The sequence below is a fragment of the Drosophila serrata genome, unplaced genomic scaffold (assembly GCF_035046125.1).
Source record: "Drosophila serrata isolate PLE 108 unplaced genomic scaffold, ASM3504612v1 contig_245, whole genome shotgun sequence".
Classification (NCBI taxonomy): domain Eukaryota; kingdom Metazoa; phylum Arthropoda; class Insecta; order Diptera; family Drosophilidae; genus Drosophila; species Drosophila serrata.
The window spans coordinates 2751284-2775185 of record NW_028257143.1 but is presented as its reverse complement, the minus strand read 5'-3'; the positions used below and the strand labels follow the sequence as shown (position 1 = coordinate 2775185).

At 41.1% G+C, this 23902-nt stretch overlaps 1 protein-coding gene and 1 long non-coding RNA gene across 3 annotated transcripts in view; one reads left to right on the top strand and one right to left on the bottom strand.

Moving 5' to 3' along the window:
• The window catches only part of CenG1A (Centaurin gamma 1A), a 57534-nt gene that overhangs the window by 28019 nt on the left and 5613 nt on the right, over positions 1-23902 (top strand). The window contains exons 1-2 of one of the 2 annotated variants that reach the window (XM_020955044.2): positions 9275-10102; positions 21234-21466. In XM_020955044.2, the coding sequence (XP_020810703.2) occupies positions 9931-10102; positions 21234-21466 (405 nt within the window). In that variant the 5' untranslated portion in view covers positions 9275-9930. Of the gene's footprint in view, positions 1-9274; positions 10103-21233; positions 21467-23902 lie in introns of those variants that run through there. The other variant, XM_020955043.2, reaches the window with a different exon arrangement.
• Positions 6922-9605, bottom strand: LOC147643728 (uncharacterized). The gene is made up of 2 exons (XR_015271490.1): positions 9222-9605; positions 6922-7513 (listed from the first exon to the last, which is right to left on the bottom strand). It is a non-coding gene; the product is annotated as an uncharacterized LOC147643728 (long non-coding RNA).

The following is a 23902-nucleotide window of genomic DNA, read 5'->3' as shown; positions in this document are numbered from 1 at the left end:
TCAACAAAGGCCGAGGCCGAGGCCGAGACCGAGCCATTTCCTGTTTCCGCACGGAGGCGGCAGCAGCAGCCGAGCAACCCCTTTCTACGTGGCTGTTGCGTGTCCATATTCCGGACCAACCGACTGACTTTCTGACCGACGGGAGGACGGACGTGCCTCTCTGCTGGGCTGGACTGCCGGCCGGCTGTCATAATTAAAATATGACGCGTGTCTCGTGCACAGGACAATTGCACCGCGGGCGTCGGATCCTGTCCGTTGCAACGCCATTCGTCACGCAAGCAGCAGTAGCAACAGTAGCAACACTGAACACGAGGACCTGGTCAATGGTCTGCACATTGGTATGGCCAGCCGGAGCTATCCTTGGTCATTGTCCGGCAACTGGGACAACTGCAGCAAATCGCCTTGGCATGCGCCAATTATACAGACTATAAGCGGAAATTGCTTCAAATCAAAAATTATAGTCTGGAAAGGAATTTTTCCATTCTGTGAATGGAGTCAAAGAATGTCACGGATATGTGTGGCAAAGGACAAAAGTTAATTGAAGCAATTTAGATGTCGGACAAGGTGTTTCAGACTGGCCACTTATGTGTGATTCCTTAAGTTCTGCTAAATAAAGAAACATATTATTAAGTAAGGATATTACTACTTTAAGTATATCTTTTGGGTAAATTAATTAATAGTTAAAATACCCTTCCCTACCAACCATTTAGGACTTTCCCCGATTCTTATCCCACTAAGTGAACTTCCCACATCTCTCTCTCTTACTGGTTAGGGATCATTTCGGGTTGGCACACTTCTGAGTCTCTAAACAATTAGTTTGCATAACGTGTGTTTTACTTTCCAATTGAGTGGGACAATAGGGCCTCCTCACTCCCATCCCCGGTAGTCCGGCAGAGGCAGCTGTAATAATCATAACAAAACCCGAAATGGAGTATCCGTGGACCCATCTATGGTGTAAGCGCTTTGCTCATCACTTTCACTGGCCCCGGGAATGAGGGCATCGCCGACAGAACGAGATGCTTTCAATCCTGCCGGCCAACAGCTGCCACAGAGAAAGGACTTAAAAGGACTACAGCCCAACCACCCAGGCACACACTTTGAAGTAGGTGATGTTTATGCAAACAGATGAAACGAGAGGCATCCGGCGGATGCTGGGCAGCCTGCCTGCCATAACGATGTGGTGGACATAAAGTTTCATAACATCAAGATATGAGCTTTGAATTATCTCTGATCGCCCCGGGGGATGGGTGATGGGTGATGGGCGATGGAACGTGTCTCTTTGATAAGCAGCACATATAAAAAACAGAACGGATAAATAATTCCGAGGCAGAACGTGCAATGCATTTGATAAGGATAAGCTGTCGGGGATGTGTGCAACCCTTTCCCTCCGCTAATGAGCACACTTGAGCGAGTCACGACGGCTGCTTTGTTTGCGTTTGCTCAGTTCGGTCCGTCCGCTAATGAAGAGCTGGGGGGAGAGTCAACCGGGCATCCGCTTGCAGGACTTGCATTGTCCTGTGGCGACAAAAGCGACGCATGTCCATCAAGTTAAATCACAAAAACGACGGAACGACGGAGCGGGGGTTGCTCCGAATGCCAGTCCCAAACCAGAACAGACCGCTCATCCAGTCGCAGTAGTGGTTATCCCTTGTCCCATCCTGGCAGCTTTAAATGATGTTTTACCCGTTGGCGTTGCTGCATTCTTAATGCCGTGTAAACTTTATTGTTTAATTGCCTTTTTTGTGGGCTGTCCTCCCTTCGCAATTTCACTTTCAATTTCAATTATTTTAATTATGCCGCGAGGGAATTTGTTCCTTTCGTGTCGTATCGTTTTGTGGATATAATTAACTAATTTCCAGCGATTTGTCAGTGGAACCCACAATTATGCATTAGGATGACTGGCCGAAATAAGGACACGCGTCATGTGTCCTGCGAGAAAACCTTTTTTCTGTGGTAGTTTTTCCTTCTTTTTAACGGCGGGTAACTCGGGTATCAATTGCATGTTTTTTTTCATATTTTTTAGGTTTTAGTTTAGGATCTCTATATCGCAGAGTCTTATCGCATGTCCAAGAAGCCGCAAGATAAATGTCCTGGGATATGGGTTGCAGGGAATTCCTCAGATGTCCCGCACACGATCTTGACGTTGAATAATGCCAAGCGAAATGATCCCCGATCTCTGGCTTTGTTCCCCTCTCCCTTTTGATTGATTTGGCAAACAAATTTCGTACGTTTTTGGCACAGAAATGCCTTCGTTTCGCATGAAAAATGGGTTTTCTTTTGGCAGAAATTGAAATTTCTTTTTTTTCGTGCAATTTGTTTGCAATTTTCGTTGTTGATTTAGGTTTCTGCGGCGGGGTTTCGGGGCTGCGAGAAAAATGGAAAATTGCTATTGAATTTCTCTTTAAATGGCAGACATTCATTTTCGTTTAGTTGAATAATTTGCGGTAATTTATTATCTCCCCAAGACGTATCAAAATGAGCTTCAAATTAATTATAAATCTTTCTCTCTTCTTGTCTTTGCAGGTAAGCTCGATTACATCAACTACTCATTAGTCAGCGAATGACTCGGATTTTGCAAGTACTATATATGTTTATTCATTTAATCTTATATCACTGGATAGATATGACTCAAAAGTTGTATATATTGAATGAGATCAGCTATTATTTTCGACAAGTCTTGGGTTAAATTATCTTCCTTAGGCAGCCGAAACTAATTCTTTTAGAGAATTGAAAACGACCTGGGATACTTTTCTGCTCTGGTAATGCGATCGTAAAACCGTCTTCTGATCTCACAACACCACATAAGAAATATGAAATAATGAGAAATCGCATCAAAATGTCAAAATCATTTTTTCAGCATTAAATTTTGCACGCCATTTAAAAATTGCATCCCTAAGAATGTCCTTCTTTAGGGATCTGCTTTCCAGTTCCTCCCCTCGAAATTATTGGGCCTGAAGGGAAAAAAACGAACAAAATTGAATTTATGTTCGAAAATATTGGAAACATTTTAATTTGATCTCTGTTTTTTCCTGCGAAATTCTTACCCCTACTTAGTTCGTCTTCCCATTTGAACTTTAACCTTGCCTTGGCAGAGAAAAATCACTCGAGCGTGCCTTGATTTCCGTTCAGCCCACCAAGATCCAGTTGAGAAACACCCTGAAAATGTATTTGAAGTTTTAATTAATTTTCGTTTGGTTTTGTGAACTAGGAACCATTTGTAACGTGCAAATATAAAGGGTACGTTGTATCAATTAAAATGTTTATTAAATTATATATGCTATTCTAGTAAATGTATTCAAAGTTTATGGTTCCTTTCTAAATTTGAATATTTCTCGAAAGGGTATTACCTTCGATTACCTTTTATTTACAATATCTTAAGATGTACTTCTACCTTTAGATACCATAATTATATATATCAATTTAGAATTCCCATCATTTGGCATTATTTATAATTATTCGATCTCATCATTCGAATTTGAAGCAAATTAAAATCACTTGCCCTCTGGGGTGCCTTATGCATATTCATGTAACCCAATTAGTTTCAATTTATTGCATCTAATTTTAGAGGCATCTATCTATCATATATGAGGTATCGCATATCGCGTTTTCACAATATATGTGAGATATTTTCCACTAAATCCCTCAACGAGCACTTTTAAGAAGATCCACCGTGGCGTGCAGCAATTGTGATGCGTTATTTACAGAAATAAACTGAAAATAAGCAAAAATACAAAACAAATACTAGGGCCAAAGCACAGAAGCCCCACCTCCCTCTCACCCACTGACCCTGAATAAGAACAATTTTCAGTTCAGTTGAGTTCAGTTTGCTGGGAACGACTTGCGTCAGATGTGTTCTTGCCGAATTTACGTATGTAAATAATTGAGTTTGGCATATGAAAGCGAATATAATTTAATTGTTTCAATAATCGCAAGAGAAAATATATGTACTCCCGTGTCATTCGTACTTGTCTTTGTACATATTCTAAGGGGAATTCAGAGTTGCGCAAGGGGAAAAAATGTAAAAAGGCAGGAACGGTGAAAATTATATTTAATATTTGAATTGAGTTTATGTACTTCAAACGGAGTTAAAGAAATACTCTACAGCTTTTAAGGTTACTATACGGACTGAATTGCTTAAAATGAATATAATTCCTTTATTTAATTAATAAAACTAAATTTGTTATATGTTTCTGTTACATACATTATATTAAATAAGGTTTTGAAATATTTCTTCTTTTCTCTGGAGACTAAGACCCAGTTTAAGGACCTTTCATAAACTCTTTAATTGTTTAAAATATAAAAATTAAATGTAATAAAAAGTAAAGTTAGATAGGTACATATATATTTTTTAGTAAGTGTATCAACTAACTAAACTCGAAAAATATCGCTTAAAAAAATCTCTTTTTTGGAGCACAATATTCAATTTGACTGCCTTTTGCCTTAGGCGACTCTCCAGCAGAGTTTCCCTCGTTTTCCACAAGGACTCCTGGAGTTGAGGAGGAGCTGCCAGCGAAGTTTTTGGGACTGACACAGAGATACAAACTCTGCTGCTGCTTCACCAAAGCTCCCTCATGTACTTAGCATATTTGCATTAACAAGCATATATATGTATATATATATATTTTAGGTACTTTTCATTCATATGTCTGCAAATGATGGAGCAGGGTTTTCGGGATTTAGGTGGAGGTGGAGGTGGGGAGCAGGCCATTAAAGTTATTGATTTTCTGCCGTCTGCAATTCTGCCCTCTGGCCAACACATTTAACCCCCGTTTGCTCCAACGCTTACCCGGGTATCTCCTCCACATTTAAATTAATCAACTCAATTTGCGTAAAAAGTGCAGCGTTGATTATATGAGCAGACAGCGATGTCAACTGCAGGGAATGGAAAACCTCCTCCTTTCCTTTTCCCGGTGTTCCAAAGTGCCCGTAACTCTTCTTACCCTAATAATTATGTCATGTCTGACCGGAAAATTATGGCGCAAGGAAAAAAATGTTCTCCTGTTCCTTGGGCGATTTCATGGATTTCACAAATTTCGCAAATGTTTCCTTCACGCTCCATTATAGCGACTCGCAGATAATTGGCAATCACAGGATTCACGAGAAATATTTAGGCGAAATTATGAATTATTAATTATGGTTGAGCTGAGACGGTCTTAGCACCCCTTTAAGCCTTTCAGCCTCTCAGCCTCCCGGTCCATGTCCGATGTGTAAGCGCATTTGGCGTGAGAACTAATTCGCTTGTAATTTCAGGCGAGGAAAGTGGAAAATGTGAGGTTGCCCAAAAGGGTTAAATGACTTTCCATGCAAATTATGAAAATTATGAATATGAAATTAGTTTTGGATGATGAGCATTGAATATAGCATTTGCTGAATCTCCTTTATAGCCAAGGGGTTTGAGAAAATGCAATAAAAGTCATGAGGTTGCCTCATTCTTGTCTATGTAATTCTTATAATTCCGAAAATAAACTTGCGTAAGCCCGATTACGCATGGAATAAAAACACAAAAAGCTTAAAATTCATTTGAAATTTTCGAATAACCCATGAATCATGTTTCTCCCGCACAGAGACATGTGTGATCACTCACTGACCCACTAAACAAAAAATTATACTCTGCACATTTATTTCCATTGCAAATGAGGCATACTTCCCTTCTACTCGTTCCCAAACGAACTATGTTGTCTGCTTGTTTTGCAAAACGAATCTGAATATTAAATATAATCAAATAGGCAGCAAATGTACTCAGCTAAATCAAATAAATGACTTGTCATACGCCATGACAAATCGTATGCTTCCGCCTTCAACCCTCTCCAGACCATTTGTCCGAGGGTGTCAGAGTCACCACGCTGAACTTGGCTAAGCCTGGCCAATATTTGCCCAACAAGCTCCGAGTGGGAGTCGCAAAAAGTATCAAATGTCAGTGCAGGGGGTGCAGGATTCGTGGTTAGCCGAGGGAAGCCTAATTTGTTTGCACATACAAGGGTCCAGGGTAGTAAGTACATAGTAAGCCGACTTATTATCAAAAGGGGTTTCAAATATCAATTTATGGTGGTTAAAATGGTTTATTTTATAACAATTTAGCTACTGCTTTTTAGTTATTATGGGGAAATGTAATGGAATTTGATTTGGAATAAAATAAATGATCTCTAAATTACGAACGCTTTACAACTAAGCTACGTGGGCATAGGAATAATTACCATTAAATATAATCTATTGATTAAATTAACTTTAGTAAACATTTTAAGCTGTAATATATTTTTATTTAAACAAGTTCCTTGTGCATTAAGCACCTCACCCTTGGCAATAGCATTTGCAGGCAATTAAGTTTACTAACGAATTGCTCTTGTCAGGACTTCGGGTGAAGCGGCAACACCCTAAAGCACCCTCAGGTCACAATTAGCCTGTGGCTGTTTCTCCTGAGGGGGTGGAGATTGTTAGTTTTTAACCCTTAAAGCGCAAAAGAGGTCCTTTTATTAACGTCATTAAAGTGTTTCATTTTTTTCTGCTTTATCTCGATGATTTCATTCACTCGTGGCAAACCGAGGTGAACTGGGACAATTGAAATGGAAAGTGTCGCACAGGCCGTGGGCAAAGTCAAACTCCGACCCACCCACAAGTGCAACCCCTTGCGGATACGGATACAGTGCGTAGTGCCCGTGCAACCAGCATTCGTCAATGAAATCTGGGCAAGTCTGCTGCGAGGCCAGGGGCAATCCTCGCGGGGTGCGACCCAGACGGGTGCGCCCCCTGGAAGTCGCGTATTGTGTCGCAGGTTGATTAGAAATTCCATTAAAATTCCATAGAAAAAATGTACGTACGGTAGCAGCCGCTCCCAGGTCCTGTGATACACTGATAATTAAATCCTTATTTCGACATAATATATTTGAATTCAAGAAATTGAGTAGAGAACTACCAGTTTTAAGCTCACTTTTTCATATTTATATTTTTAATGCAGGATTTTTATCTTCCTCGTATTTTAAAAGAGCTTTAAAATATCAATGCTCCTTATAGATTCTTAACAACTTTTAAAGCTTTGCAATTAATTTAAAAGTAGCTATTTTACTTTCCAAAGGTATATAACTTAGATATGTAGGTCTTTTACGATTTATTTTTCCAGTGCATAGTTTGGGGTGGTTTCTTCCCAGCGATCCAACCACCCACAAAACACTGGCGAAGGGGCAACCTTAAGTTGCTCTGATATCGCGTGCAATGTCTCGTCGTCAATGACTGTACTTCCTCCTCCCGCAACTGCTTTGTATTTCAATGTCGCTGCTTGCCGCTGATGTCGTCTAATTAAGTCGCAAAGTGTGTCCCTGCTTGGGATTCGGATCGGGATTGGACTGGTTGGTTTTGGACAGAAGATGTGGAGTAAAGTGCGGAGTGTGGCCCCTATAAGTGAGGCGAGCAGTGTGTTGCGAGCGTGTCCAATTATCGAGCATATAATGCAGTTCACGTGTCGCTAACTGGGACTCCTCGCACTTTAGGGCCATCTTCCTGATAATGACAGAGATGTAATCTGAAAATAAACTGCAGTTTCTGATTTAACAGAAATAATTTATATGGTTTATTCTCGAATCAGTTTGGTTTTCGATGATCTAGAAGGAAAATAAGATGGCGTGGGGTTGTAATTTTCGAAATCACCAAATAATGGGTTTCTTAATCCAACTGATGCTTAGTATTTTTACTTTCTATAATTTTCTGATTACAGAAATTTGAAATATAAACTTAAGCTTAAATTAGAGTTAAATTCTACCCCCACACACCTTTATAGTACTCAGAATAAGCGCTGCTATATAATAATATATGTATTATAATAAAATTATATATAGAAAAAGCTTATCAAACTCTCCTTGACAACTAGTTTCACTTGATTGCATTTACGTATTGAATACTGAATCTAAGTATATGTATTTACCTGTACACTTTCCCCACATTGTATAATAATTGTACATGATGATAATGGGGGCTGTGAGTGAGCAGCAGCACATGTCGAATCCCCGCCAGCATCGCTCTCTGGAGGAAGTGAGTCGCATAACCCAAGTAACAACAAAAACAACAACAAGAGCAGCCCCAAGCGGCCCACTAACCGAAACCCCAAAACTACAAAAAAAAAAAAAAGAAAATAAAAACAATAACCACAAACCGCTGTCTGCAACAACTTCCAGGGGAAGGCTGGAGCACTGCACAGGTCTTCCACGAGTATCCCCCCAAAGCACCATTATCTTCATCTCCATCTTCATCATCGTCATCAACGGTGGCAAAATGTTTATTATTGCATTTTGATTTCCGCATAATGTTTTCCTTGCTGCTCTCTTCTTATTTATTATGGTTTTATTCTCTTAACCTCACTATTTCTCTTTCGAGGCTCTCTTTGGCGTCATCAACCCCAAGAAGCGAAAACATTGTTTTTTATGTTCGCTCTTTTCTACTTAACAGTTCTCTGTACTGTTAGCCTCAATAAATCTGATATAAATATCTACCATTTCTCACCACGACTTATCTCAGATTGTTTTTGATTGGCATTTATTAACTTGGTTAGTTCTTATCTTTACTTGAATGCTGTTAATATTATTAAGATATAATGAAAATCTATATATATTAAAAACATAAATAATCCATTTGTGATGAATTTTTTATTTTTTTTTTTTTCGGATTTTTACTCTTGCCTCCCTGCTGAGCTTACATTTATATTACTTATGTTTACTTAAATACAACTTTCCTTATATGATTAAACATTATAAATATTCTATTAACTAAAAATACATAATAAACTTTAAACAGTTTTGAAGTATTTATTTAATTTGAATAATATTTGTTTAAACCAATACTCATTCAAATGGAAACAAAATAGTACTATGTTACTGCATCCAGCTTTCCCAGATTGACTACGATTAGCTTTGAATTAACCAGGCTAGGTGCTCCCCATCATCTTTGATCATTATTTAGACCTTTTACATGAACATGTTCCTTAATTATTGTTACCTATTGTTTCTTATATTTATCTAGAATTAAATTACAGAAATATAAACTAAAAGGAAAAAATACACGATATTAACAAAGACGTAGCATTTCATTGTTTCACCAAATAATTGTTTACCTATGCGTATTTCGGTGGGCGAGTTGCGGAGACACCCAAGTACAAGTATTATGTTTCCAGTATCAGCAACAAGCTGTTAGAGGGGAACGACTGATTTCCACCTCTTGTTTACCTGCCGCACGCTCACCTTTGCAGCAACAGCTGCTGTTGGCTAACAGCGCTCTGTTAGCGTTAACCCTCAGTGGCGACGTTAACCCTCCTCCATAGCGGCGTGCGCTCCGTTCCACGGGACTCGAGACTCTCGCATTCAGTTGTTCCTCGACCAGCACTCGATGTGGACGTTCAGAGCGTATACTTGATTTTGCAGTCTCTTCTGCGTTAGGGCCCCGCGCGTAACTTTTCGCGTAAACTTTTTGGCTGGACATTTTTTTGGATACTTGATGAAATAGCCGGGAGCAACAACAAATTAGCAGAAGCGAACGGATGCCGTCAGACATATAAATACGGCATACGAACGAATATTTGAAGAGTGTGTTTTTGTGCTTTGTTGCCCCCAAAAAGTTTTGAATGCAAAGTGACCAAGTGTGTTAGTCATCGAACAAGTTATTTATGTGCTAAAATGCAAATGCAAACTAATAAAGTGCGGCCGAGGAAGCCAATAAGTGCAAATATAAATAAATAAGCCAGAGATACTACGCTACGTGGAAAGGCAAGGCGCACGAGAAGGATTACCCAAACACAAGCAGCGGCAGCGTAAAAATAGCAAATACCAAAAGCAATAGCAAACTCTTTTCATTGCCAACACGCGCTGCCAAGGGCTAGCGAAAAACCGACGCGCAGAAAAGCCGCTTACGGCGTAAACAGAAGCAACAGTTGCAGTTTTTCACTTTGCTAAAATGCTGGCGGTCAAGAACTTCTTCCTGCCGGAGCGAGCCAAGGCTCCGGAGACTCCGCAGCGATTCTCCCGGATGCCCGAGGCCTTCCTCCGGTCCATCCGGAGGCGCTCCCTGCGGGTGAAGCGCGCCAAAAGCTTGGTGGTGCCCGATCGCAGCGAGAAACGCAAATCAGGTGAGGTACAGTGTCGATGTAATGCGACCAAAATGGGGTTAAATAAATCTATTTCATATATTCATATATCTATCCCTTAGCTAAAAGCTAAAGATAGTAACTTTATCCTTCTCTAGAAGTATTAAGAGGTTACATCTAAATTCATGTTAGCAAGTCATGTTTCCCACAGTTCCGCCTTAAGTACTCCCTTTTAAGCAGACCCCCTTCCATCATTAAACCTTTCTATCAATTAAAATATTTAATAATTAGTGTTTTGTAACTTAAAATTCATTTAGTCCACCTAAATAGCTTTATAAGTTTTATGCAATTTCGTTAATTACATTAGGCGAAACAAGAAAATCGTAAAACAATGACCTTGTGCGCCAGCTTCATTAGCCTTTAATGTGCAACCGTCCAACTAAACTCCATTTCAACTCTATTAAAGTAAACAAAAAAAAATAGAAAAATAGAAAAAGCTGAAAAAAAACTTTTGAATATGGCACATCGCGTGTCATGTGTCAAAGTGTGAGGCAAAGTTTTGGTGTTGTAAGTAACGAATATAATGCAATTTGGCATAGTTTTTCTCTCTTTGATACTTCCTCAGTTCCGACTGAGGCTTATTAGCCAAAGTTATGACACCATTATGTCTTATTTTGCATGAAAACTTCAAATAAACAAAAGTTGCAAGATTGTATTGTTTCCATCAAATCACCGAGCGAAGTGAAGAGGAGTGAAAGGTCGATAAAAAAGCGGAAAGCGAAAGTTCCGGATAAATTTCGCACACAAAAGGCAAGTTCAATAGGGGAAGGTGACTTTTGTCGGACTTGTAACAGTGACTTACATTCGAATGTATCGGCAGTGACTTCCAGTAGCCGTGACAACGGCCGACGAAAGTTTGTCCACCTCTCACTTTGCCACTTATTTAGCATGTAATTATCGATTCTCGAATACCGCGGGTCGCGAAGCCAATACATTGCAACCAATGCCAAAGGCCTCTTAATGACGTAAATACACAGAGGAGGAGGCGGTGGTTTAAGGTGCCTCTGCCAACAACACAACACAACAAGACACTTAGGGATACGATGCCAGAAGATGACACGAAACTTGGTTTCTGGGTCTGGTAAATGTGTCAACTGGTTCTCGTTGACAGAGATTATTGCAAGAGATTACTTGATTGATCTGCAGCCAGATATGTGAGATTAAATGGGGATATATATCATCGTTTGTTAAGACCATGAATCACTGTGGGCACTCTTTTTTGGTAGAGTTTAAAAGCAAGTTCTTGGGACTGGAGTTCGAATCAGCAATTTCCCCAAGGTAGTCTATTGACTTGAAAATACTTTGATTCAAAGCTTTTCTTTGCAATTTATTTATACATAGATAGCTTATCAATAGCAACATCTTAGTCATGTGTGTTCTCTGAAAGACGTATGTATGTATGTATAGCCTAAGGAACAGTGTGCTTAATTCTATACCCTATCCCCCGATCGATTTCTATTTTTAACGCTGACAGCTTTTATTTCTTTGCTTTAGTGCAATTACTGCTCTTGCATTCTTTTGTAAGTGCAGATATTATTCCCGATCGGATCATTAATTTCGACTCAAATGGCAAATTCCATTCGGAATCGCATTACAATAGAGTGTATATACTCTGCTTTTGCTACCAATAATAAAAGCCTCAGGTCTGATAAGATAGGGAATGAATTTCCTTTCTTTAATGGAGCATATATACATAGATGTTCTATTTATTTCCGTTCATTAACTTTGTTTAATTAAAAGGTGTCGTATTCCGAAAAGTGATAAGCTTTAGAGCTTAGATAAGCCCGGTCCGATGAGTGAATACGAAATACCTGAGATAGATGACTTTTCAAAGACCTTGGACAGCCTTTCGCTTAAAAGACCCCAAAGTGGACGGGTCTAAACGTTTTATCGCGATTTGCAAGCTATTTCAATCTGTTCCACGCAACACTTTTCCCTATGTTTTTGTACATTTTTTTATTTGTTTTGTATTCTTTTTTCCTGTTTTTGTATACGTACAGTTTTTATTTCTTTAGCCGCCTGTGCACTCAACGCTTAAACAAGATAAATAAAGAGTCAACAACAACGGCGAAATAATACGCTCAACACATTTTGTGCGAAATACAAACATAGTCCACGAAATATAGAACGTTTTTACGAACGAAAAAAAAAAACTCGTATGTATGATTAAAATTAAAACGCAATTGTATTTGCCGGGGGCAAATACACACACGAATGTGTGAACAAGTTTCGGTCGTGTTGGACTCATGGATCTGCATACTGTATCTATGCGGAGATGGGTAATCCAGTTGATGGGCACATGAGATCATGGCACATTAGCTTCCCGATCCAGACGAGGAGTGACCTCAACTTGTGTGGGGAAAATATTTGTGGGAAAGTTGGACCAAGAAGAAGATCTTCAATTACATTTTGGCACACCGACTCTTATTCGATCTTCTGCCCACGCTTTGACCCCTGAGATACGTCAACTTCCGACTCTTACGACTCTTACGCGTGCCCTTAATTAGCATTCACAATTTCTGACTCTATAGAGTCTCGGATTTTGCAGTTAAATTAATGATCTGCCCACATTAATTAACAACCGCCCACCAGGCCATCTCAACAACTCAAGCATAGATCAGTATTTGGCAAAACCTTAAAAGGCAGCTCGACTTTTGGTTTCATCGCTGCTTTTGGTCAGAACCAGCTCTTGAGTCATCGAATTATATTGTTCCAAGTGTCACCTCTTTGGACGGTGTCAATCATGGAGCGAGTCTCGATCGGAGGGGTTCATCGATCGGTTCTATTAACCATTAATCATTCGCCACTCCACGGTCACAGACAAGCCAAACAATTGATGCCGGGATGCTTCTCTATATGGTATGCTCTCTAAATGGCGTTAACGCACGCGCCGCCTTTTAGACTCCACTTTAAATGCACCTTTTCTTATTCGGCATCTTTTTAACTGTGGCGCACACGCCCTATAATTATCTATCTTTATTTTCCACATTGTCTTTGAAAAGCGAAAACTCCTTGGGATAACATGTTATTAATGAAGTTTTATGATCTCTCACAGTACTTTCTCATAAAAATATGATAATTTCTATGCATATCTAGTTTATGATGTCTCTATCTTGGATGATAATATCATATTATTAATAGTATGAAATTGAGGTATTTCTTTCTTTGAGCAAGTCATCAGAGGCAGATGGAAAAACTATTTAATCTAGTTTTGTTTTACAATAATAAGATATCATTAATTAAAAAGGAAAAAGCTTTTATTAACTAAAGTCTAGTTTTATACGTATAACCATCAATCTCAAGTGCCCTAAACCTTAAGTTAAAGTGAACCAACTGGAACTTCCTTTTCTCCCACGCATTTGGCTCTTCTTCAGGGTGTTCCAAAGATATCTTACCAATTTGTTGATCATCCCGACTTTTGGCTGGGAAAATGCACACATGCTATCGACCATGACGAAAATCAAGCGATTGGGCCTTACTTAAGAAAACTGTTCCCAGCCAAGCTGGGAAACTATTCAAATTTATTTCGACACTTTCCTCCAACAACAACGGAAAACAAATTTGCGTATTTTCAATTAAATCATATGAAGACGATTCTCCCCTCTTCCAGCTCTAGAGACAAACAGACAACCTGTCAAATGGCAAAGGAAAATGGAGAAAAATTTAAATGCATTTGCCTGTAATGAGAAAATAGCTGGAAAATATGCAAATTAGATGACAACCGACACGTTTCAAATGCCGCTTCCGCCTCAAACAGTGGGACACTTGTTGGGAAAACAAAAATACCTATCTATCCACCACCAAAGTGCGTCCGTCAATCGACGTGGTTGGAGTTTTCTCCCCAAATATAGGTAGCTAGGAGCAGCAGGTTTATTGGTCAACTCCATTCAGAATGCAAAGTGTATCTAAACACAACAATCAAAAATTTCTGAATAGCCAGTTGCCTGCCCAAAAGGGGGATTGCATTTTCGTTGGGCTTCGCTCCGAGCTCGCACTGGCCCTGGCCCTTTGTTTCCCGAATTCCAAAAGCCCCATCCAGAATTTCATATAAGGGAACTAAAGGCAAACGCATGTGGAAACGGAAGTTCTTATTTAGGTTTTGTTAGCGCTCCGCTTCAATCTAAGGCTTAATGCCCATTGAAATTCAAATGCCGAGGTTGACACCGCCAAATTGTTGCTGGTGTCAGGGGGAAAGGCGCTTCCACTGAGTAATAAAATTCCAACATAATTTTTACAATGGCACTTCCAGGGCTGTTGTTGGTGAGTGTTGTGTTGTGTGTTGTGGAAGCAAGCCCTTCCTTATACTGAATTGATTTCCTTTTGCCTTGGCCGAAAGTTCAGTCGCACTCTAGTTATTCCCCCCGTCTCGTAAAACTTACGTGATTCTTACAACATAACCAGTTCTCACTCGCATTTTCGGATGCTTTGTGGGCAGTTGTCTGATCTCTGTTTCTGCTGGAAAGACCGATATATCTACACTATCCTACACCGCACTGCGGGTTCTCTGATCAGATTACAAGCACAGAACAAACAAAAAGTATTGACTTTAATGGAGAATGATCATTACATATGTTAAAGTATTTTATATGGGTGAAGTGGCGGTAAAAAGGTAGTTAAAGGGATATCTAAGATAAGAAGGTTCTTAATAAGACAAGGTTATGAGAGTCTACAAAAACAAAATGGTATTCTTCATAGGCAATAGAAATGTTACTATAAATTTGTAAGTAAAATCTTTAAAAAGTACTTAAAATCATTTATTGCTTTAAACTTTAAACCTGCTGTTCAGTGTAATTCAATACACTCTTCATATGGGGGCCGTGCATTGGCGTATGACTGATAGCAGTGAGTTACTGCCGGTTGGTGTATCTTGGCAGAAACACAAACAACGGCTAATGGCCAAGAAGTCATTGAACCGCTAAAAGACAGTGGGCCAAGCAGCCGGAGCAGATCGGAGCTGCCCACGGACAGAATTCTTTCAACACTTTCAACAAACTTTGGACAGGCTGAAGGAAACCAGAAGAAAATTCTGGCAAAATTCAGAAAATCAGGTTGAGAGATGCGAACTCACACGATGCGACACTCACGTAGGAAATCACCGAAAAACGGCCATAAATAAGATTGTAATGGACGGAGGATGGAGGAGCCACTGCCAGAACAATGGTCATCATAATTTTTTCTTTTTTTGCTCTGAAAAGAGAAAAGATGTAAACGAGCTGGTCGGGCGAGAAAGGCAGATGAGTTGAGATTCTAGGTAACTGGCCATGAGGAAAACTACCGCTAAGGAGGTTGCCGAAGGAGCGTGAGCCGGGAAAAGTAAGAGTAAGCAGTTTAATTTGTTGCGCCTGAGCGACTAGGAAAAGCGGAAGGGAAAGGAACTGAAAGGAAAAATGGAAAAGTCAGCTGGTCAGTCGGTCAGCAGTCGGTGATCGTGGAATATTATTGGCCAGCTGCTTGTTCTCTGTCTAATGAGGCGCCTGACCATTCCAAATCAATTTAATTATACCGAAATTTATGAGACACAAATGACGTCCTTTCAGAACTCTGCCACCTCGTCACTTTATTCGTATTTGTATATTTTTAGCAAACCCCAACCGCAGAAGGGAAACCTCAGGAGCTGAAGACAATCAAATGCTCATCATTGACAATCTCACCGCATAAATATTAAACACAAATACGATTCCTATTCTATTTTATTTGATTTTACGACCGACCATCGGCCGCCGAGGAAGAGCAGCTGAAATGTACGAATCCCGGGAAAAATCCCATTTCCCTCCGCACTTTCCTTTCATTTTTTCCTGGCTTTCTTCCTCAGTTTTTCTACCGTCTTTTGTCTCGGGGACTGACACTTCATAAATATGTCATATTTAATAGAGTGTACTGTGTGAGCTACTGAGGAAACGAGCGAGTAAGTGAAGGAAGCCACCGAGCAACCCCCAGGAGATGTCCTTCGTCTCGTCCTCTCACTTGCTTTCTCCTGTCCCATTGTCAACTTTTGATTGACTCGCACGAGCTGAAAAGATTTTCCAGCCGGGTGTCATTTTTTTTGCGCTTTTTTCGATCGAAAAAAAATGTACTTCTCGGGAGGGAATCATTTTTAAGGAAAAAATGATTCGAATTTTTCCCTGGATCTTTGTAAGATGATATTGGGAACGCAATCATGTCATAAATTTGACATTTAATTGCTTTGGGTTGCTTAAGGGAAAATTTACATTTTTCATTTGGGAGAATCAGTAATCATGACTCAATTTTCTTTTAAGAATTTATTGAGTAAGGTTAAAATATCATCAGTGAAGTCATCTGAAATTCAAAAGAAGAAGTTTAGTTTATGCCAAAGATTAGATTGTTTCTGATAACAAAATTGAGTTATTTTTGTAGATAACTAAAGTGTTTGCTATTAAGAACCCAGTTTTAGTGTACCCTAGAGCATAAATTTCTAATAGCTTTGAAGACTGAATCTTTATAGTATGAAATTGATTTAAGAAATAATTTGGTAATGATAAGAAAGACTCTCTTTTACGTCGCACTTCCTCCATTGAGTGGAGGGTCTTTAACTGCTGAATGATAAGAAATCGTAGCCCGGTGATTTCTCTATATAAGGTCTCTGTTACCTTTTTATTATTTTACCGCCTCGTGTTTTGCAATTACTTTTGAGGCGCATGATAAATGAGTTTCAACACAGAAACAAATTCAGTTCGGCCCCAAAAACTGATAAACGAACCAAAAATAAAAAAGCCCAGGAACAACAAAGAGTCAACAAAGAAACCTACATATATAAACAGAGATATATATACAATGTTTTTTCTGGGTGCAAATGAGAACGAGTTTTGCTGAGAAATGGCAAAATGGAGTATGACATTGAGGAGCTGCTTGAGAAGATGCTTTATTACCTGAGGACACAAATAAATCTCTGAGCCAATGGCAGCATCCCGAGAAGAGCCTCCTTAAGGGATCGAAGAACCCTTTTAACCCTTTTGAAAGGCTCGGGGCGTGGTCTTTTGAGGGGTTTGCGCCTCATCTGTGACCTTCGATTGTAGATACAGTTTGAACTGAGCTTCTCCTCAATTAAATTTATCAAAATCCATCCAACACATGCTCCACTCCAAGTGATCTTTTGAGAGATCTTTCCAATTACTTGCTCGTCGCCATCTGTTTATTTGTTTGCTTGGATGTTCGCACATTGGCTAATGATGCGTGAATTTCTGTGTCAATTATGATTGTTTTTCGCTGGATTTCTGGGCGATGAAGTCATGTTCTTGAATCTACATTTCCATGCGGAATATGTGCCTGCCTGCACGTGACACGAGTCATATGTAACTGGCGGATACCGTTTCAGGTACACACCCATCCTAAACCCAAACCCAAATCCCAATCCCCATGACATCCATGCATCCCTCTCACGTTGCGTGACGCTGATGGTGATGATGATGCCCCGGGGGCGAACCTTGAAGTGTCGCAATCATTCGTGCAGAACTGTTCCTCTCCTCTCGAAAAAACAACAGTTGGACAGAATGGTCGGTGCCAGAGCCCCCGCCGACGTACAAGTTATTGTTTTGTTTGTTTTGACTTGTAATTAATCGCAATACGTAACTGCTACCGTGTAGGATTCTAAGTATTTCAAAACAGAATTGGGGAGTGGTGCCGAAAAGTGGCAGGCATCTCAGGTTTACAGTGTTTGTAGTTATGATATCTTTTAACTATACACTTGAAACCAGTGAAAACCTAGCAAATACAGCTGGAATTGCATCCAGTAAAATGTTACTTTTAAGAGCAGTCTACTCGATCATCTTTCTCTGTATTTATTCATTATTTCCCTTACCTTTTCCTGTCTGCAACATCCTCCTTCGACTTCGCCTTCGCCTTCGCCTGCTCCTCTTGTAATCTTGTTTGTGCGATCGCCCTTTTTGGCCCGAATCATTTGTGGGCCTTGCTAATTTTCTTTGCCTTTTGTTGCACCCAGAGAGAGAGAGAGAGGATGGGAATAGTTCACCTTCGCCACCAGTCGCCGTGATCTTCTTTCACCGATCTCTGGGCAAACACAAAAAGAAAGTAAATCAGATTTTGGAGCAGATGTCCACAGAATGTGCACAAGGAAACGGGCATTTGAATCGTGAAAGGTACTCGTTCCATCCGACTTCCAGTGCCAAGATCGCAAGGGTCTTCCCTTGGCAGTTGGATTTGGGACAGACGAGGTCCAGAGATTTATGGCCTGCTGCTCACCTTCGAGGTCTTCGAGACTGGACAACACACTGTCGACACGACCAGCCTACCTAAATATTTTCATAGGCCCCATGCAAATATCCCACTCGCATTCATATGATTTATCCCAGAGATCTGGCTGGGGCTATTCAATATAATATAAAATACGCATGAAATATTCCTTTATTATGGTTATGGCTTATTAAAATCACATTATTTGACCATTTATGGGCATGCATGGAGGTATCAAAACATCCATAGATCATTTCAATGGGATCATGATGATCTATGGATTGCCGCTTGTGGGATCTAATAAGTAGGAATTTGTAATCCAGCTCAGCTTTTATTCAGACTTTAAGGTTCACTTATATCCAATGAATTCTTTTGGTCGCATTTGATGTTTTTATCAATTCCCTTCCGGTTTTATGACCTTGTTGTGTTTCAGCTGTATTTGTGGAAAGGACAATCGTAAAATTATGCGATGACAGTTCGAAATGCTCCGCGTTTGTGGCTACCGTAAACAACTAAACGCTTATAAACATTTTACGACTATTCCTCGGACAATCCTTGGCGCCTCCTGCTCAAATAAAATTAATGTACATGTTTTTCTTGGATGCACGGCACGCTTCTTCGGTGATAAAAAACTGAGCCTGGTTTGGTTTCGTCCAGTTCGGTTACAGCAGCTGTCAGTCATAAAACTAAGCCATCTATATCTTCAAGTTTCGGGTCATAAGGTCGGTCACCTGGCTGTTTGTCGTTCGGGAAACATGTTTCCACAGAGCGAGAGAAAGAGTTGCCGGAAAGGGATACGAAAACTTCCGTATTGTTCGCTAATTAAAATGCTTAACCCACATCAAGAGCCGTAAATCCCAAGCACGGGTTGGGGTGGCTCCCTTCATCTTATCGCCTCAATGGCAAAAGTATATAAACACAAACAAACAAAACTAGGAAGCATAAAGGGAAATGAAAACAAATCCCAACCAAGACAAACCCCTTTTTCTCGGACACTTTCTCCCAAGAACAAGAACAAGAAATGGTAATGGAAATGGAAATGCTGGATTCGGAAATCGAACCTCTTTCGGTCTGCAGCTAGTTTGCATACGTAATTATGTTGGGAATTTTGACAACGATGGCGACATTTGACATGAGTTTGAGTAACGATCCCGGAGAGATAAAGAGATGTGCAACCAGGAGGGATAGCCGCAGCGCAGCCAAAGGGTTGCCCCGGCCTGGCTGGCGGTTTGAACTTCACACATAAGCCGATCGCCATCCCGCTCCGGATCCCTAACCCTATCCCGATCTCGATTCCGATTCCGATTCCGATGCCTCGGAGCGATGCTTAACCCCATCTCATGGCATCCCATCCGATCCCATCCCAGCCTGTGTCAGACATTTGACATCATTAGTCAAACTTAAAGACGCATTTGTAACTGGCTTGTAACTTTAAGCGCTTTAGGCTAATGACGAGCCATTAATTAGGCGGGCTCGTCTCTGGCCGCCTGCAATTTGTTACAATTCGAGCAACTGAGAACCAAAAGGAGCGGGAACCAGTCTGCCGCGTCTTCTACTCCCATCGCCATCTTTGATCCGAAAACCATTCCACATTTACCTTTAGGGGCATGCAAATTGCAAAACCGCGCTAATTTTTCTCTCGGGCCGGCGTGTGCATATCGCTTTCAATTGAGTTCAACAATTGAAATGCGCCACTGCTGCTGCTCCTGGCCCAGATTTATTTCGGTATTCGGTATATTCCCAGTATTATATAACACAAAAGGCATATTTATTTCATTTTAATTTGTAATTTTGCGCTCTGGTCAGCAAGGCAACAGTGCAAACCAGTCGAACTTGTCTTGTCTGCCGCTGTCCATCGTCTTAGTCGATTAACAAGCGGCAGGAAAACAAGTTTCCGCCGTAAGACAACCCCTTGAGACGGACGGATCCATATCCATGTCCATGGCCATGTCGCTGTCGCTGTCGTTGTCGTTGTCCATCTACCCGGGAGAGGGACTGCCTCTGTGTTTACTTACGCAACTCTTAACAACTCATAATAGAGCAATTTTCACGTGCGAGCCCTCTGCCGAGTGCAGTAAATCATCGCTGGTCAGCCATTGTCCTCCTTCTTCTTCCCTAGGATCCTGGGGTGGCTCAGGGGAGGGGTATCTATCCCCCTTTCGTGAAGTGAAATTGATCGCTGGCACTTGGGAAGTCTAATGGCTCGGGCATGGGCTCTCTTTGGTCTTGGAAAAGATTTATGGCGGCACCTCTGTGGGCTTTTTAGTTTCCTCCCAGCTCGGGCGTGAAGTACATCGGTAAATCGTAAATCCTCCAATCGAGGAGGAGCCTCAAAAGCTCAGCTATAAGCAGCTGGGCTTTCTGTGGCATCAGGTACCGTGAAAGAGGCGCTTCAATTAGCTACCTATTCGTGGACCATTTGGTAACCTTGGGCCCAGCTGACACTGGGATTTCTCGATCTTAAGTCTGATTGAGTGACTGCGACTTGACAATGAGCTAATTTAAATCAGAAAAGTGTTCGAGCAAACTGACAATTTAAAAGTTTTTGCACGGGGGAACAACCCAAGACAGCAGACAATTGCCGAAAATTGAAAAGGAAGCTTCCTGGCAAACATTCCTGCTGTCAATCAAGGGCGGCTGCTAAAAATACACCAGAAAGGCTGATAATGTGTGTGTGAGTGTGTGTGGAAGGATACCCGGGCATTAGCATAATGATGGGTGGATGGATTCTTGAGAGCTGGAAACTTTTGGCCGCGACATGTAGAGAGGTCAGAGGGAAACGGGTTCCCGAGATCGCTAATTGCGAAGAGTGAACTTGTTTTCCTTTCCCGTTGCTAACAGAAACAAACTACTTAAGAAAGAAACTCCTTTTTCTAATAATGATCCGATCGATGCTCTCTTCCAGATTCGTTTGTGAACAGCCAGGAATGGACGATCTCGCGCTCCGTTCCCGATCTCCGGCTGGGAATCGTCGGCTCGCTGAACTCGGGCAAGTCGGCCCTGGTGCACCGCTACCTAACCGGCTCCTACATGCAGGAGGAGTCGCCTGAGGGCGGCCGCTTCAAGAAGGAGGTGTTCATCGACGGCCAGAGCTACTTGCTGCTCATCCGGGACGAGGGTGGAGCCCCCGAAATGCAGGTGAGTCAAGTCGAGTCCTTGTTTCTTGGGGCTTGTTTCTGCTTTCTGTTTGCCATGAAATATTCATGGGAATGGGAAAATGATGTATGTATGTAATGCCGGGAAGGTTTGCCTTTCCCGCTGCCGTAGACAAATACATTTTCCCTTATCATCTTGTAAATATTTGAATTGAGGTCAACGTGGGATCAACTGACTGGGAAAACTTTTAGGGGTTGTTACCCTCAGACGGTTTTTTATTTACGATATAATTTGATTGAAACTTGGAAGCTACTCCCCAGGCATATTCACAGTTATTTCGCCAGCAATTATCCAACTTTTTGGCCGCTCTTTCTCTGCGTCAAAGTTTGCCTTGACCCGGCCAGACTGGCGTGGGGGGTGTGAGGACACTTGGAGCACTCACATAGCGTGAGTCACTCGCCATCGAACTTCAACCTTTGCTGGGACAGTGGCGCAATGGCAGATAAGCGATTTCAACGTGTCCGTGTGCCTGGGACATACACACACGTTTCGGTGTTTTTGTTGGCCATTATGGCAGGACGTGATGCTGCATCATCGCCTCCTGGCCGAGAGCCAATAGCTGGGCAACACAATTTGGCACAAGGAACACACACACAATGGCGCCTCCTCCCAAGATTGCCAGCCAACCCCTGGAGCTCACCTAGCAATCAGCAGCCAGCAACCCCGGCTGCAGCTCCGATCCGCTGCGAATGCAATTGAATTCGGCTTTTGTCAATATACACGGGCAGTGTAATTAAAGTGAACTTAACCACGGGCTATTTACATTCGAACGGGCCTTGACTCATTGATTCGCCGGAGGCTTTTGTGGCTCAAGGAGCTTTTGTTCGGCTCTCGCCTTTGATATATGTACATTGAAGTATTATAGTACGTATATATAGTGTGCTCGAGGTCTGCATTTACATTTTTGCAATTGCAATTTCGCTACCCCTCCTCTCTCTCTGTATGCCAAAAAGTCCTAGGGCCCGAAGCCTTCGCCTGCGGCTTAACGGGCGAAAGTGAGGATTATAAATTTTAAGCTGCTTTCGCTTTTCACTAGTCTCTCATTTTTTATTTGCGGTTCTATTTACGCGCCTCGCGGAGGGCGGGGTTCCTAGGGGGTTGCTTATAAAAAATGTGCCAGGCACGCGACCCTCGAAATCCCAATAATATCCCTATAATCCTTTCTCTATCCCTGCTGACTGACTGACAGTCTTCCGCACTATTTGCTCTCTCCCGTCGCTTGCCATTTTTATTCAAATTGCTTTTTATAATTTCCTTTCTGTTTAATTAGAAGTTTGGAACATTTTTGCAAGTCAAGCAGATGATTGACCTAAATTGTCAGTGGGATACACATAACAAAGGATTAGGGCTTAAAAGGGAGTATTTTGGAAGTACAGTTCGGAAGTTGTGAGTTTCGGTTCTTAAAATTAGGAACATTTGAAGCCCAAAGGATTTTAAAAATTTAATTGCATATTATAAACATGTAATTATCAGACAAGTAGTACTAGATTGCTGGGATGATGCGAAAGGTACTAAATTTTTCTCAAATAACTTAAATACATTTAATTTAAAACTTAGACCTCAAATAAGTTCACACTTTTGCATTTCCATATTTATAGTTTGAGATCTACTTAGAGTGACACTTTTCGTAATTCATTTTTTGCACTTCATTGGACACTTTCTTCTGATGCACATTGCATAATCGTTACATTCGCTCACCAAACTGTCAATCAACCCTCTCACTTGAGCGCACTTTTTGATCCCACTGTCACAAACCCAAACCCCCTCGAACTATTGTTGCAATAACCATTCATTCCAATTCACAAATTCGTTTGCTGTCTGCGCCAGAGCTACTCGACTAATTATATATCACTTTCTCCGGCTAACTTGCGTCAGTCCCATCTAGATGGGTCATAATACACCCATATTTCATAAGCAAAATAACCCTCGGAACGGCCAAGAGTTACGCCGACTGAAACTGTAACTGTAACTGAAAGAGCAACCCCCCCAGAAGGGAAATGTGAGGAAACCCAGAAGACCACCCTCGCAAGGGCAGGAGCGTTCTCAAAACAGAAGTTACTGTCGCCCGACTCTGGATGAAATCACTCATTCAATGGGCGACTCGTCGCCACTCTGTCGCGTTTGTAGTTGTTTTTTTCTACTTCGGTTTCTCCACCGAAGGATATCATTACCATATACGAGCCATGAGACGATGACTATAGCGCCAGCTATATTGCATGCGACAAGAAGTTTGTCGATTCCGTATTGTAAAGAGATGTGGTGGTGGCGTACACTCGAGGTGCGCATGATAGGGAGATGTGGGGAAAGTTATACCCTAGCTATAGCCAAGTTGGTAAAATAGTGAACTTTTCTTTAGTTAGGAACTTAATGAAATAAAAAAGCAAAAATAAGGAATCAACTTGAGAGCGTTTTCTTTAC